Below are 14353 nucleotides of genomic sequence, written 5' to 3' on the forward strand. Positions count from 1 at the left end.
TATATTACATTTGTTTTATATATATATGTATATATAATATATTACATTAGTTATATATGTACTATATTACATTAGTTATATATAATATATTACATTAGTTTTATATATATTTATATAATATATTACATTAGTTATATGTATATTTATATAATATATTACATTAGTTATATGTATATATAATATATTACATTAGTTTTATTTGATGACTTTATTATTTTATTCCAAGTCATCATCTCATCTCTATAGATTTGCTGTCTATTCTGTCTGACAAAATCACTATTTTAGTAGTTGTTCAAAGTAAATAAGGCTTTATGACTGCTGAATACCAACTATCAATTACTTAGATCATGTATTTTCAGGTAGAGATACCTAGTGAAGGAACTGCTCTCTAGACACTTAGATCATGTATTTTCAGGTAGAGATACCTGGTGAAGTAACTGCTCTCTATCCCTCTCCATCGCACCTTCTTCATTTTTTTCTCTCTCGTCTCCGTGCCCCATACAGACCGGACATGTAGGCGCACAATGGAATATGGTTATTGTAGTTAATTACCACGTTTTCTGCGCTAAACTATGTTGATTATTGACCTGTTGGAAACTACAACTCCCTACTACATCACACAGTTCAGGCTTGATCTGATTTATCTCTAGAGAAACTACAACTCCCTACTACATCACACAGTTCAGGCTTGATCTGATTTATCTCTAGAGAAACTACAACTCCCTACTACATCACACAGTTCAGGCTTGATCTGATTTATCTTTAGATAAACTACAACTCCCTACTACATCACACAGTTCAGGCTTGATCTGATTCATCTCTAGAGAAACTACAACTCCCTACTACATCACACAGTTCAGGCTTGATCTGATTCATCTCTAGAGAAACTACAACTCCCTACTACATCACACAGTTCAGGCTTGATCTGATTTATCTCTAGAGAAACTACAACTCCCTACTACATCACACAGTTCAGGCTTGATCTGATTTATCTTTAGAGAAGCTGTGCATTAAGCTCAGATATTTTTTTTAGGGGGGGGGGGGGGGGGTTAATCGCTCAGCATCATGTTCCTCCATTATCCACATTCATTCCATTGGTGTTAACTGATGGAGGGGGGTTTGGGGGGGTGAACTGGAGGGCATTTAGTGGAATGTTTGGAAAGTTGCCTTGACCTGAGGAGAACCTGTAGGTAAATTATAGATGCTAAACGCTCTTCTAACTGTTCCATGTTATGTTATGGTGTTATGGTGTTATGAGTGTTGTGTTATATTATTGTTTTACAGTGGCTTGCGAAAGTATTCACCCCCCGTTGGCATTTTTCCTATTTTGTTGCCTTACAACCTGGAATTCAAATATAATCCCCACAAAATCTATCATTTGATTTACACAACATGCCTACCACTTTGAAGATGCAAAATATGTTTTATTGTGAAACAAACAAGAAATAAGACAAAAAAGCAGAACTTGAGCGTGCATAACTATTCACCCCCCCAAAGTCAATACTTTGTAGAGCCACATTTTGCAGCATTTACAGCTACAAGTCTCTTGGGGTATGTCTCTATAAGCTTGGCACATCTAGCCACTGGGATTTTTGCCCATTCTTCAAGGCTAAACTGCTCCAGCTCCTTCAAGTTGGATGGGTTCCTCTGGTGTACAGCAATCTTTAAGTCATACCACTGATTCTCAATTGGAGTGAGGTCTGGGCTTTGACTAGGCCATTCCAAGACATTTAAACATTTCCCCTTAAACCACTCGAGTGTTGCTTTAGCAGTATGCTTAGGGTCATTGTCCTGCTGGAAGGTGAACCTCCGTCCCAGTCTCAAATCTCTGGAGGACTGAAACAGGTTTCCCTCAAGAATTTCCCTATATTTAGCACCATCCATAATTTCTTCAATTCTGATCAGTTTCCCAGTCCCTGCAGATGAAAAACTTCCCCACAGCATGATGCTGCTACCACCATGCTTCACTGGGGATGGTGTTCTCAGGGTGATGAGAGGTGTTGGGTTTGCACCAGACATAGTGTTTTCCTTGATGGCCAAAAAGCTCAATTTTAGTCTCATCTGACCAGAGTACCTTCTTCCATATGTTTGGAGAGTCTCCCACATGCCTGTTGGCGAACACCAAACGTGTTTGCTTATTTTTTTTCTTTAAGCAATGGCTTTTTTCTGGCCACTCTTCCCTAAAGCTCTGTGGAGTGTACGGCTTAAAGTGGTCCTATGGACAGATGCTCCAATCTCCGCTGTGGAGCTTTGTAGCTCCTTCAGGGTTATCTTTGGTCTCTTTGTTGCCTCTCTGATTAATTCCCTTCTTGCCTGGTCTGTGAGTTTTAGTGGGCGGCCCTCTCTTGGCAGGTTTGTTGTGGTGTCATATTCTTTCCATTTTTTATAATGGATTTAATGGTGCTCCGTGGGATGTTCAAAGTTTCTGATATTTTTTTATAACCCAACCCTGATCTGTAGTTCTCCACAACTTTGTTCTTGACCTGTTTGGAGAGCTACTTGGTCTTCATGGTGCCTCTTGCTTAGTGGTGTTGCAGACTCTGGGGCCTTTCAGAACAGGTGTATATATACTGAGATCATGTGACAGATCATGTGACACTTAGATTGCACACAGGTGGACTTTATTTAACTACTTATGTGACTTCTGAAGGTAATTGGTTGCACCAGATATTATTTAGGGGCATCATAGCAAAGTGGGTGAATACATATGCACACACCTTTCCGTTTTAGATTTTTTTGAATTTTTTTAAACAAGTAATTTTTTTCATTTCACTTCACCAATTTGGACTATTTTGTGTTTGTCCATTACATGAAATCCAAATAAAAATCTATTTCAATTACAGATTGTAATGCAACAAAATAGGAAAAACGCCAAGGTGGATGAATACTTTTGTAAGGCACTGTATGAGTGTTGTCGTGTCCCGCCCCATTCTCTGCTGTTGCGTGATAGGTTCCAGTGTGCCCAGCTGCCCAATCAGGTCCTGGAGAGCATCAGCATCATCGACACGCCGGGGATCCTGTCAGGAGCGAAGCAGAGGGTGAGCCGAGGTAAGAAGAGGTGGAGGTAGGGGGAGTAGACAGGACAAGGAGAGGAGGAGGTAGGGAGGAGTAGACAGGACAAGGAGAGGAGGAGGTAGGGAGGAGTAGACAGGACAAGGAGAGGAGGAGGTAGGGAGGAGTAGACAGGACAAGGAGAGGAGGAGGTAGGGAGGAGTAGACAGGACAAGGAGAGGAGGAGGTAGGGAGGAGTAGACAGGACAAGGAGAGGAGGAGGTAGGGGGGAGTAGACAGGACAAGGAGAGGAGGAGGTAGGGGGTCACAGACACACATGGTACACACCAGGTCGGGTCTGGTCCCTCATCTGTCATGGTCAGCTAAAACAAATACTTCCTCCCTCATGACCTGGCTAACCCATGTGACCGACCTCCATGCACTGAGGCAAGGAGACAAGGATATAGGATGACAAGGATATAGGAAGATAAGGATATAGGTGGCAAGGATACAAGGTGACAAGGATAAGGTGACAAGGATATAGGGTGACAAGGATATAAGGTGACAAGGATATAGGTTGAAAAGGTGACAAGGATATAGGGTGACAAGGATATAGGGTGACAAGGATATAAGGTGACAAGGATATAAGGAGACAAGGATATAGGGTAATAAGGAGACAAGGATATAGGGTAAAAAGGAGACAAGGATATAAGGTGACAAGGATATAGGGTAGTGTGTGTGTGAAAACATGCTTTGGTGATGAAATTGAACTTTCTTATGTTATAAAATACATTTTACCAAGACAAATATGATTATTTATGTTTTGAATCGTTCAGTCGGATGTTTCTCTTAACATATCATTAACATTATATCTGGGAAGTCGGATTTCGTAACCTTATTACATCCAATAATAAGCAGCGATCTCTGTTGACTTAGCTGTGCCACTTCTCGCCGCAACTTTTGAGGATTTTACATGTTGGGGTGGTCTTCTGCAAAGTTGTTTCCGCAGGTCGTAAAAAAAACTAAATGGACAATGACACAAGCCCAACTAAATGTAAAAAGCTCCGTTGAAATTTCAGATACGCTTGTTTTTCTGAAAAATCTTTGAAAAATAACAGGAATTTGAAAATATTAAAGAACTTAAACTAAAGATACTAAAATATAAAAATACTACGTCATGTCTGAAAATCGATCTCACCTCCTGTATTGTTTGATGTCCTCTGGATTCGAGGAGAAAGATGAGAGTTTAACAGTGAGTCTGTCAGTTAGCCTTAATTCTCTCACAGCATCCAGCCTAGCTGACGCAACCCACTGGGCACAGACATCACTTCAATGTCTGCTTTTGATTTACATTTGGTTGAGATGTCAACTAACCTTGAATTCAACGTGAAATCAACAATAAATGTCACCATATCAATGAATTTGGGTAAATTAAAGACTAAATGCCTTTACATTGATGATTTTGGTTGAAATGACATGGAAACATCGTTGATTCAATCGGTTTGGCCTCCGTTGATTTAGTCAGCCTAATCTTGGCCACCCTTCAAGGGTAAAAACTACAATAAGTTTTGAACGGATTATGACTTGAGACAATAAGGTTTGGAGCATTGGTTTACTAAATTGTCAAAAGATGAGTTTTTGATTGGACACCCCAAGGAGATAAGGCTACAAGGGGGACGAGGATACAAGAGGGACGAGGATACAAGAGGGACGAGGATACAAGGGAGAGACCCTGGAGAGTTCTTCAGATTCCTCCACACACAGATAAATACAGGACAGAGGTTTTGAGCATGAAGCCTCATCAATCTGTCTCTCACTCCTTTAAATTCCCTCCCTTTCCATCCTGGTACTGTGTCACCGTTCACGGGGCACGAGTAACTATAACAACATTCAGTAATGATGATGTTGGAACAACGGGAGAGACTCAGCCTTGTGGAACATATGAGGGTATGTCCACTGCCTCCTGTTGTTATGATGTTATTACATTCCAACCTAGCAGTTAGGACAGCGTTCTGCTCAAGGTCCCGTTGGAGTCGCATCGTAACGTATGTACGGCAGATACTGGAGAGGAAGCTGTATCAGTTAGAGGAATGTGAGGAACGAAGTACTCATCAGAGAGAGAGAGAGAGATGTGAAGGGTCTGTGTTGGCCTGTTCCTCTCCTCTCCTGTGTGTGTGTGTGTGTGTGTCCACGATTTGCTCTAAAACCAACTTCATGGGAGTGCTTCAACATGTATTTTATATATCTATGTTTTAAAAATGTTAACCTTTATTTATACAGGTTTTTCTCATCGAGATAACATCTCTTTTCCAAGAGAGACATGTTAAGCATGTGTTTTGTGCTCATGTGTTTTGTGCTCAGCGTGTTGTGTGCTCATGTGTTTTGTGCTCAGTGTGTTGTGTGCTCAGCGTGTTGTTTGCTCATGTGTTTTGTGCTCAGTATGTTTTGTGCTCAGCGTGTTTTGTGCTCAGCGTGTTTTGTGCTCAGCGTGTTGTGTGCTCATGTGTTTTGTGCTCAGTGTGTTGTGTGCTCATGTGTTTTGTGATCAGTGTGTTGTGTGCTCAGCGTGTTGTGTGCTCATGTGTTTTGTGCTCAGTGTGTTTTGTGCTCAGCGTGTTTTGTGCTCAGCGTGTTTTGTGCTCAGCGTGTTTTGTGCTCGGCGTGTTTTGCGCTCAGCGTGCTGCAAATTTAGAAATGTAACACCCTTAATCCCCTCGTGTCCCGTCTCTCCCCTGACCTCTGACCCCTAACCCTTCTCCTCAGGCTATGACTTCCCAGCGGTGCTACGTTGGTTTGCGGAGCGCGTCGACCGCATCATCCTCCTGTTCGACGCCCACAAGTTGGAGATCAGCGATGAGTTCTCCGAGGCCATCGGAGCGCTGCGGGGTAACGAGGACAAACTGCGTGTGGTCCTGAACAAGGCTGACATGGTGGGAACGCAACAGCTGATGAGAATCTACGGAGCTCTAATGTGGTCCCTGGGCAAGGTGAGAGGAGTCACTTTATTCATCCCCAAGGGAAATGGTGTCATACTACAGCTAGTAACAACCTGTATAAATGATGACAACAATCACTAGAAAATAAATATTATTGTGGGGGCGTTATGCATTGGTTGAAGCTCATTGGTTGAAGCTCATTGGTAAATTCAAATCTCTCTACCATCATATCTAATATGCCACCAATTTCGATGAAAATTTCCATATCAACTTGATTGGAGGTACACAGCACACACTCCTCGCCTGTCGTCATGAGTCGTCCGGTAGTTAACGAGAACCACACAGATTTTTATCAGGGTCTTTCTTGCCCCCCGACCTAACTCAATGTCTTGGCGTCGGATAAGAACCGTTACTACAGCATCCGTAAAGTGACCATTAGACTTGCCACCTTTCGGACTGAATAAGTTTGTAGAGGCAACGGTTTTCATTAAGTTTGTAATTTATCGCTCTCACATGCTCATTTCTGTCCGTTAAGAACCAACGATGTGCTACCTTTTTGTAGCCGAATCTCAGAGTTCTAAAACCGGACCAAAGCCCTTCAGATTAGAGGCAAGCTACAAGCAAAGGAAACTAGCTATATTTTGTTATGGAAGGTTTTTCACATGGCTGAAGTCATCGCAAGATAAACTGTTGGCCTTGACACTTGGGTGTGAATCATCACAAACAAATAAGATAGCGAACGTCCTTGGCTAACTAACGTTAGCCCGTAATGTTAGCTAGCTACAAGCCAACAAGGCTGTGACATTAGCTGCATGGACAGTTCGCGATGCGCCGGCCCAACTCAATGTTGACAATAGCTCCAACATTCTTCCACAGAGCACAGTTAGCTAGCCAACTAACGTTAGCCCGTAATGTTAGCTAACTTACGTTAGCCCGTAATGTTAGCTAACTAACGTTAGCCCGTAATGTTAGCTAATTAACGTTTAGTCCGTAATGTTAGCTAATTAGCGTTAGCCCGTAATGTTAGCTAACTAACGTTAGCCCGTAATGTTAGCTAACTAACGTTAGCCCGTAATGTTAGCTACTTAACGTTAGCCCGTAATATTAGCTAACTAACGTTAGCCCGTAATGTTAGCTAATTAGCGTTAGCCCGTAATGTTAGCTAACTAACGTTAGCCCGTAATGTTAGCTAACTAGCGTTAGCCCGTAATGTTAGCTAACTAGCGTTAGCCCGTAATGTTAGCTAATTAACGTTAGCCCGTAATGTTAGCTAACTAGCGTTATCCCGTAATACTAGCTAATTAACGTTAGCCCGTAATGTTAGCTAATTAACGTTAGCCCGTAATGTTAGCTAACTAGCGTTAGCCCGTAATGTTAGCTAATTAACGTTAGCCCGTAATGTTAGCTAATTAACGTTAGCCCGTAATGTTAGCTAACGTTAGCCTGTAATGTTAACTAACGTTAGCCCGTAATGTTAGCTAACTAGCGTTAGCCCGTAATGTTAGCTAACTAACGTTAGCATGTAATGTTAACTAACGTTAGCCCGTAATGTTAGCTAATTAACGTTAGCCCGTAATGTTAGCTAACTAGCGTTAGCCCGTAATGTTAGCTAATTAACGTTAGCCCGTAATGTTAGCTAACTAGCGTTAGCCCGTAATGTTAGCTAATTAGCGTTAGCCCGTAAAGCCCGCACATAAAGCATTTAGGAGTGTGTATAGCCCTTTGTGATACAATTGATTGATATTATTGATATGATTAACAGGTATTCAACACTCCAGAGGTCTTGAGGGTGTATATCGGGTCGTTCTGGTCCGAGCCGCTGCTGGTCCCTGATAACCGGCGTCTGTTTGAGCTGGAAGAGGAAGATCTGTTCAGTGACATCCAGAACCTTCCTCATAACGCAGCCCTCAGGAAACTCAACGACCTGGTTAAGAGGGCACGACTGGTCAGGGTAGGTTCTCGCTCTCTACAATGTTTGATTTTGTATTTTTTTTAATGTTTTATTTAATCTTTATTTTTGACAGGGAGTCATGTTGAGACCAAGGTCTTTTTTTAAATTATTATTATTATTATTTTTTTTACAGATGAGCCCTGTAATTACCAAACTAGAAAACTAATCTTTCTCTATGTCTCTCGCTTATCAACGTCACTCACTCATCCCTTTCTGTTGAAGTAGATGGTATGATATAATGAACTCTGTAACACACATCCTGTCTCGTAGATCGCGTTACTGAGGAATAAGGTGTTTTACTAGATTCATATAAGAAAATGAGGAGAGAGTGGCATTGCTGAAGTTAATACTTGCCACCCTCCCCCCCTAATTCTCTCTACCCTTCTTTCTCTTTCTTTCTCTCTCTCCCATCCCTCTCCCCCTCCCCCCACATCCTTCTCCCTCCACATCACTCTCCCCATCCCTCCACATCACTCTCCCCATTCCTCCACATCCCTCTCCCTCCCCCAACCCTCCTCTCTCTCTCTCTCCCCCAACCCTCTCTCTCCCTCTCTCTACATCTCCCTCTCTCCACATCTCCCTCTCTCCCCCCACATCTCTCTCTCTCCCCCTACATCTCTCTCTCTCCCCCTACATCTCTCTCTCTCCCCCCACATCTCTCTCTCTCTCTCTCTCTCCCCACATCTCTCTCTCTCTCTCTCTCTCCCCTGCACATCTCTCTCTCTCTCTCTCCCTCCAGGTGCATGCTCACATCATCAGCTATCTAAAGAAGGAGATGCCAACCTTCAGGAAGGACAAAATGAAGAAGAACCTGATCTACCAACTTCCTGTAATCTTCTCCAAGATCCAGCTTCAGCACCATATCTCTGCTGGGGATTTCCCAGACTGTGCCAAGATGCAGGTCTGTTTAGTCTAATATTTCTGTTCAGGTTTGAATGTCCAAAGCTCAAGTCTGGTAGTTCATCCCTCTGTAATATTTGCCAGATGATTGGCTAACTAGTTTGCTGTGGTCTCTGTTTCCCCATCCAGGAGCAGCTGTTGATCCATGACTTCACTAAATTCAAGCCTCTGAAGCCGTCCCTGATGGCTGCTCTGGATGAGCTGTTGGCGTCCGACATCGCCAAACTCATGCCCCTGCTACGCCAAGAGGAGATTGACGCAGGGGTGCAGCCTGGGGTGCAAGGGGGGGCCTTCCTGGGTACCCGCGCCGGGCCCTTTGTGGAGAATGACCCATTCGGAGAGGTGGAGAATGGGGGGGAGGAAGGCGAGGAAGAGGGCGAGATGGCCTGGGTAGTGACCAAGGACAAGCCCAAATATGACGAGATCTTCTACAACCTGGCGCCCAACGAGGGTAAACTGAGTGGCACCAAGGCCAAGGACTGGATGGTGAGCACCCGGCTGCCAAACTCTGTCCTGGGGAGGATCTGGAAGCTGTCTGACGTGGACCGGGATGGCATGCTGGATGACGAGGAGTTTGCCCTGGCCAGCCACCTTATCGAGGTGAAGTTAGAGGGGCATGGTCTGCCCCCTGAATTGCCCGCCCGTCTGGTGCCACCCTCCAAGCGCAGAATGAAAGGATCGGATATATAGAGACTATTACATCAACCCACCCTGTGGAGCTGACAGTATAACCCTCTGACGGCTGACACACACGCTACTGCCCCCCCTCCACGTTGTCCTCTTGTCTCCTTGTCAGCCCCTGGGTGTATCTCGATAGTCTAAGGTAGCTTCCTCTGGTCGTTTCATCTCCGGTCTTCGAGAGGGAGACAGTAAGAAAAAGGCTTGACAGAGTAGCGGAGATGAGACTCGAACCCCCAGTCTGTGTGTTTCCAGTCTGGTTCCTTTCCTATAGTGCAGATGAATGAAAGGAAAGGAGGAAGGAGAGATACTTTACACTATTGAAATGCACCCCGATTTTAGTCTTATTGGATCATGTGTTTAGCTGAGCTGAGGTCAAATAAAGGCTAGTGGCCCACACCTATTATACTATATTATACTCTACTGCTCTACTCTATTATACTATATTATACTCTACTTCTCTACTCTATTATACTATATTATACTCTACTTCTCTACTCTATTATACTATATTATACTCTACTGCTCTACTTCTCTACTCTATTATACTATATTATTGTCCACTGCTCTACTCTATTATACTATATTATACTCTACTTCTCTACTCTATTATACTATATTATACTCTACTGGTCTACTCTATTATACTATATTATACTCTACTGCTCTACTTCTCTACTCTATTATACTATATTGTAATCTACTATACTCTACTGCTCTACTCTACTGTACTCTACTCTATTATATGCTACTGTACTATACCAATCTACTCTACTGCTCTGCTCCACTCTAATCTACTACACTCTACTCTACTACATTCTACTCTACTACACTCTACTCCACTCTACTCTACTCTACTACACTCTACTCTACTACATTCTACTCTACTACACTCTACTCTACTACACTCTACTCTACTCCACTCTACTACATTCTACTCTACTACACTCTACTACCCTTTACTCTACTCTACTACACTCCACTCTACTCTACTACATTCTACTCTACTACATTCTACTCAACTACACTCTACTCCACTCCACTCCTACTCTACTCCACTCTACTCTACTCTACTCCACTCTACTCTACTCCACTCTACTACCCTTTACTCTACTCCACTCTACTCCATTCCACTCTACTCCATTCCACTCTACTACATTCTACTCTATTACATTCTACTCTACTTCACTCTACTCTACTACATTCTACTCTACTCTATTACACTCTACTTCACTCGACTCTCCTACATTCTACTCTACTACATTCTACTCTACTACATTCTACTCTACTCTGCTCCATTCTACTCTACTACACTCTACTACACTTTACTCTACTCTACTACATTCTACTCCATTCTACTCTACTACATTCTACTCTACTACACTCTACTCCACTACACTCTACTCTACTATATTCTACTCTACTCTACTACACTATACTCTACTACACTCTACTCTAATACATTCTACTCTACTACACTCTACTCTACTCCACTCCACTACATTATACTCTACTCCATTCCACTCTACTACACTCTACTACACTTTACTCTACAACATTCTACTCTACTACATTCTACTCTAACACACTACTACACTCTACTCTGCTCTACTCTGAACACTAGTTTCTCCAAAATAGCAGAACTCCTTAACCACACATTCTCTTTCTAGAAGTCTTGCATTTGTATATGTTATATATTCTCACACAGATGTTGTTATGTCAGAAACGACATTATTATAAATCCTCACTCTATCACATCTACTGTTTAACTCAACATTCCTTGAATGACTGGGTCCACAGTGGCATCACTGACTGACAAGTCTACTGTTAATTACACACTGATATGATTTCTGGTATACATGTATCTGACTTACTCCGTACTATATTTTACTTTTACATGGAGCTATTTATCAGGGAGTGTTTAAACAAATCAAAAACAAGATAGAGAAATACACACTAATATGAGTACACTAATATACACATGTATTTGATAGACAGCTGTTGCTATTAGCAACAGTATGAAAGTTGTTTAGTCATCTCTCTGTCTGTCTGTAGGGGACTGGTCTAACCAGTGACATTACAGCATTTCTATAGTATAGTTTTACAGTAACGTGCCATCGTTTTACAGTAACGTGCCACCGTTTTACAGTAACGTGCCATCGTTTTACAGTAACGTGCCATAGTTTTACAGTAACGTGCCACCGTTTTACAGTAACGTGCCACCGTTTTACAGTAACGTGCCATCGTTTTACAGTAACTTGCCATAGTTTTACAGTAACGTGCCATCGTTTTACAGTAACGTGCCATAGTTTTACAGTAACGTGCCACCGTTTTACAGTAACGTGCCACCGTTTTACAGTAACGTGCCACCGTTTTACAGTAACGTGCCACCGTTTTACAGTAACGTGCCACCGTTTTACAGTAACGTGCCATCGTTTTACAGTAACGTGCCATAGTTTTACAGTAACGTGCCATAGTTTTACAGTAACGTGCCATAGTTTTACAGTAACGTGCCATAGTTTTACAGTAACTTGCCATAGTTTTACAGTAACGTGCCATAGTTTTACAGTAACGTGCCATAGTTTTACAGTAACGTGCCATAGTTTTACAGTAACGTGCCATTTTTCCTCGCATTCTTTTTTCTTTCTCTCATGGCAAAAAGAATACATGTATTTTTTGATTCATTATATATATATTTTTTGCTGTTTTTTTTGTTTTTACTATTGCTGTTGATTTGTGTATGTACTAGACAAAGAACTGCCTTTGTTTGAAATGAATGTCACATGCTATGAGAACAGCGTTGTTCCCTGAAACAGTCTGGTTTGTTTATCTATTTTTACTGACTACTGTACACAGCTAGCTTCACCATCTGCTACATGTTGTATCATTATCATGCCCTAATAAACGTTGTGAACTGTGTTCCCGATGACCTCCGATGACCTCTTGTTCAGAATGAAGAGGAGACGAAGTTGAATTCATCGGTGTTTAGAGAAAGGAAAGAGATCCAAGTCAATGTGTGGATTAAATAGTAGATAGACACACTTTTGACTAAGTGTGTTTAGTACGAGGAAAATAATTTTTCAATATGTGCATGAGTGGAACAGTAGAATGTTAAGTGTTCCTTAAATATCCCATCTGGACACAAAACAGAATATGTATCTATCCACATACAGAACATACTATATTTAGGCAACACAGTAAAAAATATATTTTATATTTCAAACAAGGCATAACAGTGGATGCAGGCTGATTCTCTTTTATAGCAACAGTATAATGTTCACTTGGTTTCTCAATGACTGTCAGATAAACAGTGAGTCACAGTGCTTCAGGCCAAAACCCCATACCACCATTTTCCAGTGGTACACTCACTCACTCACTCACTCACTCACTCACTCACTCACTCACTCACTCACTCACTCACTCACTCACTCACTCCCGTTCTCCCTTAAACACAAACACGCCAAAAAACGTATTCAAATCTCTCTCCAGCCTTCCAGTTCAAGCAGTCCCAGGTTTAACTAACTGACATACAGCACAGTAGATCATGAGGTATCATCCTCTCTGTTTATACTCTGTTGAATTCTTTCTGGCGTAAGTGCCTCTAAAATGTGTGTGTGTGTGTAGGCTTTTAAGGTTTGCGGAGGGAGGGAGGGAGGGAGGGAGGGAGGGAGGGAGGGGTGGTCTGGTCTCCCTGCCTGCCTCTTTCACTCCTCCATGGAAAGAAATACAAAATGAGAAACAGTCATTCCTTCCCCCGCTCTCTTTCCCTGTCTCCTCCTCTCTCGTTATCTTTCCCTCTCTCTCTCTCTCTACTACCCCTCGCTCTTTCTTTCCCCCATCTCGCTCCCTCTTTCTCTCTCTCCCCCCTCTCGCTTGCTCTCTTTCTCTCTCTCCCCCCTCTCGCTCGCTCTCTTTCTCTCTCTCCCCCCTCTCGCTCTCTCTCTCCCCCTTCTCTCTCTTTCTCTCCCCCTCTCTCTCTCTTCTCTCTCCCCCCTCTCTTTCTTTCTCTCTCTCTCCCTCCACCTCTCTCTCTCTCTCTTTCTCTCTCTCTCTCCCCTCTCTCTCTTTCTCTCTCCCTCCCCCTCTCGCTCTCTCTCCCCCTCTCTCTCTCTCCCCTTCTCTCTCTCTCTCCTTGTGTACAGTGTGACTCACATGCCAGGAATGTGGTGGGCTGGCCCGAGAACTATTAATATCAGCTTTCCTGGGGTCCGCTAAGTTTCCTTGGGCTCAGGCTCAGCCTCTAGACACTACCTTTATTATAGGCATTAACAACCTCCCCCTATTTGGACTTTTCCCTAGGAACAAGATGTTTAGGCCGTGCCCATAACTTGCTGTGTGTGTGTGCGTGCGTGTCTTGGATGGGGTCTGGTCTGCTGCTGCTGCTAATTTCCACCAGACAGTTTCAAATAGACAAGATATGTCCAAACCCTGCAGGAAATCTCTTCTTTTAGATAACACACTAACCTTTTCCCAGATTTCCTAATCAGATTAACGGGCAATTCTGCTTACAGAACAGTGTTGCCTTTCCAAACACAACAATAATGTGGTGCAAATGTCTTGACGTTTCCTCATGAGCTGTTTCAAAACGATTTAGTTGCTCAAAAACAGTTGCAGTTACTATGGTGGAAAATGTATTTTTTTTTTTTTTTTTCTTCACACACACACACACACACACACACACACACACACACACACACACACACACACACACACCATTCTACGTGGCATTCACATGGCGTCAAGACTACGGCATATTAGGACCATACAGAGCATGGAACACCACCAAAGAACAGCCCACTAAACAGGGGTCTCCAACTACGTCATTGGGCGGATATATGGGGAATTCCTCACCAAGACGCCCCGTGAAGGACTTTGGATATATTTAACTTTGAATGAG

The 14353-nt window shown here is 42.7% G+C and overlaps 1 protein-coding gene across 2 annotated transcripts in view; it reads left to right on the forward strand.

Annotated features, from left to right (window-relative positions):
• ehd2b (EH-domain containing 2b) overlaps positions 1 to 12375 on the forward strand; it is a 42153-nt gene extending 29778 nt beyond the window's left edge. For both annotated transcript variants that reach the window (XM_014215539.3, XM_045724907.2), the window contains exons 4-8: positions 2951 to 3048; positions 5755 to 5978; positions 7690 to 7878; positions 8618 to 8779; positions 8908 to 12375. In XM_014215539.3, the coding sequence (XP_014071014.1) occupies positions 2951 to 3048; positions 5755 to 5978; positions 7690 to 7878; positions 8618 to 8779; positions 8908 to 9468 (1234 nt within the window). In that variant the 3' untranslated portion in view covers positions 9469 to 12375. The remainder of the gene's footprint in view (positions 1 to 2950; positions 3049 to 5754; positions 5979 to 7689; positions 7879 to 8617; positions 8780 to 8907) is intronic.
• The last annotated feature ends 1978 nt before the right edge of the window (positions 12376 to 14353 follow it).

This window comes from Salmo salar, chromosome 09, assembly GCF_965601325.2.
Source record: "Salmo salar chromosome 09, fSalSal1, whole genome shotgun sequence".
Lineage (NCBI taxonomy): Eukaryota > Metazoa > Chordata > Actinopteri > Salmoniformes > Salmonidae > Salmo > Salmo salar.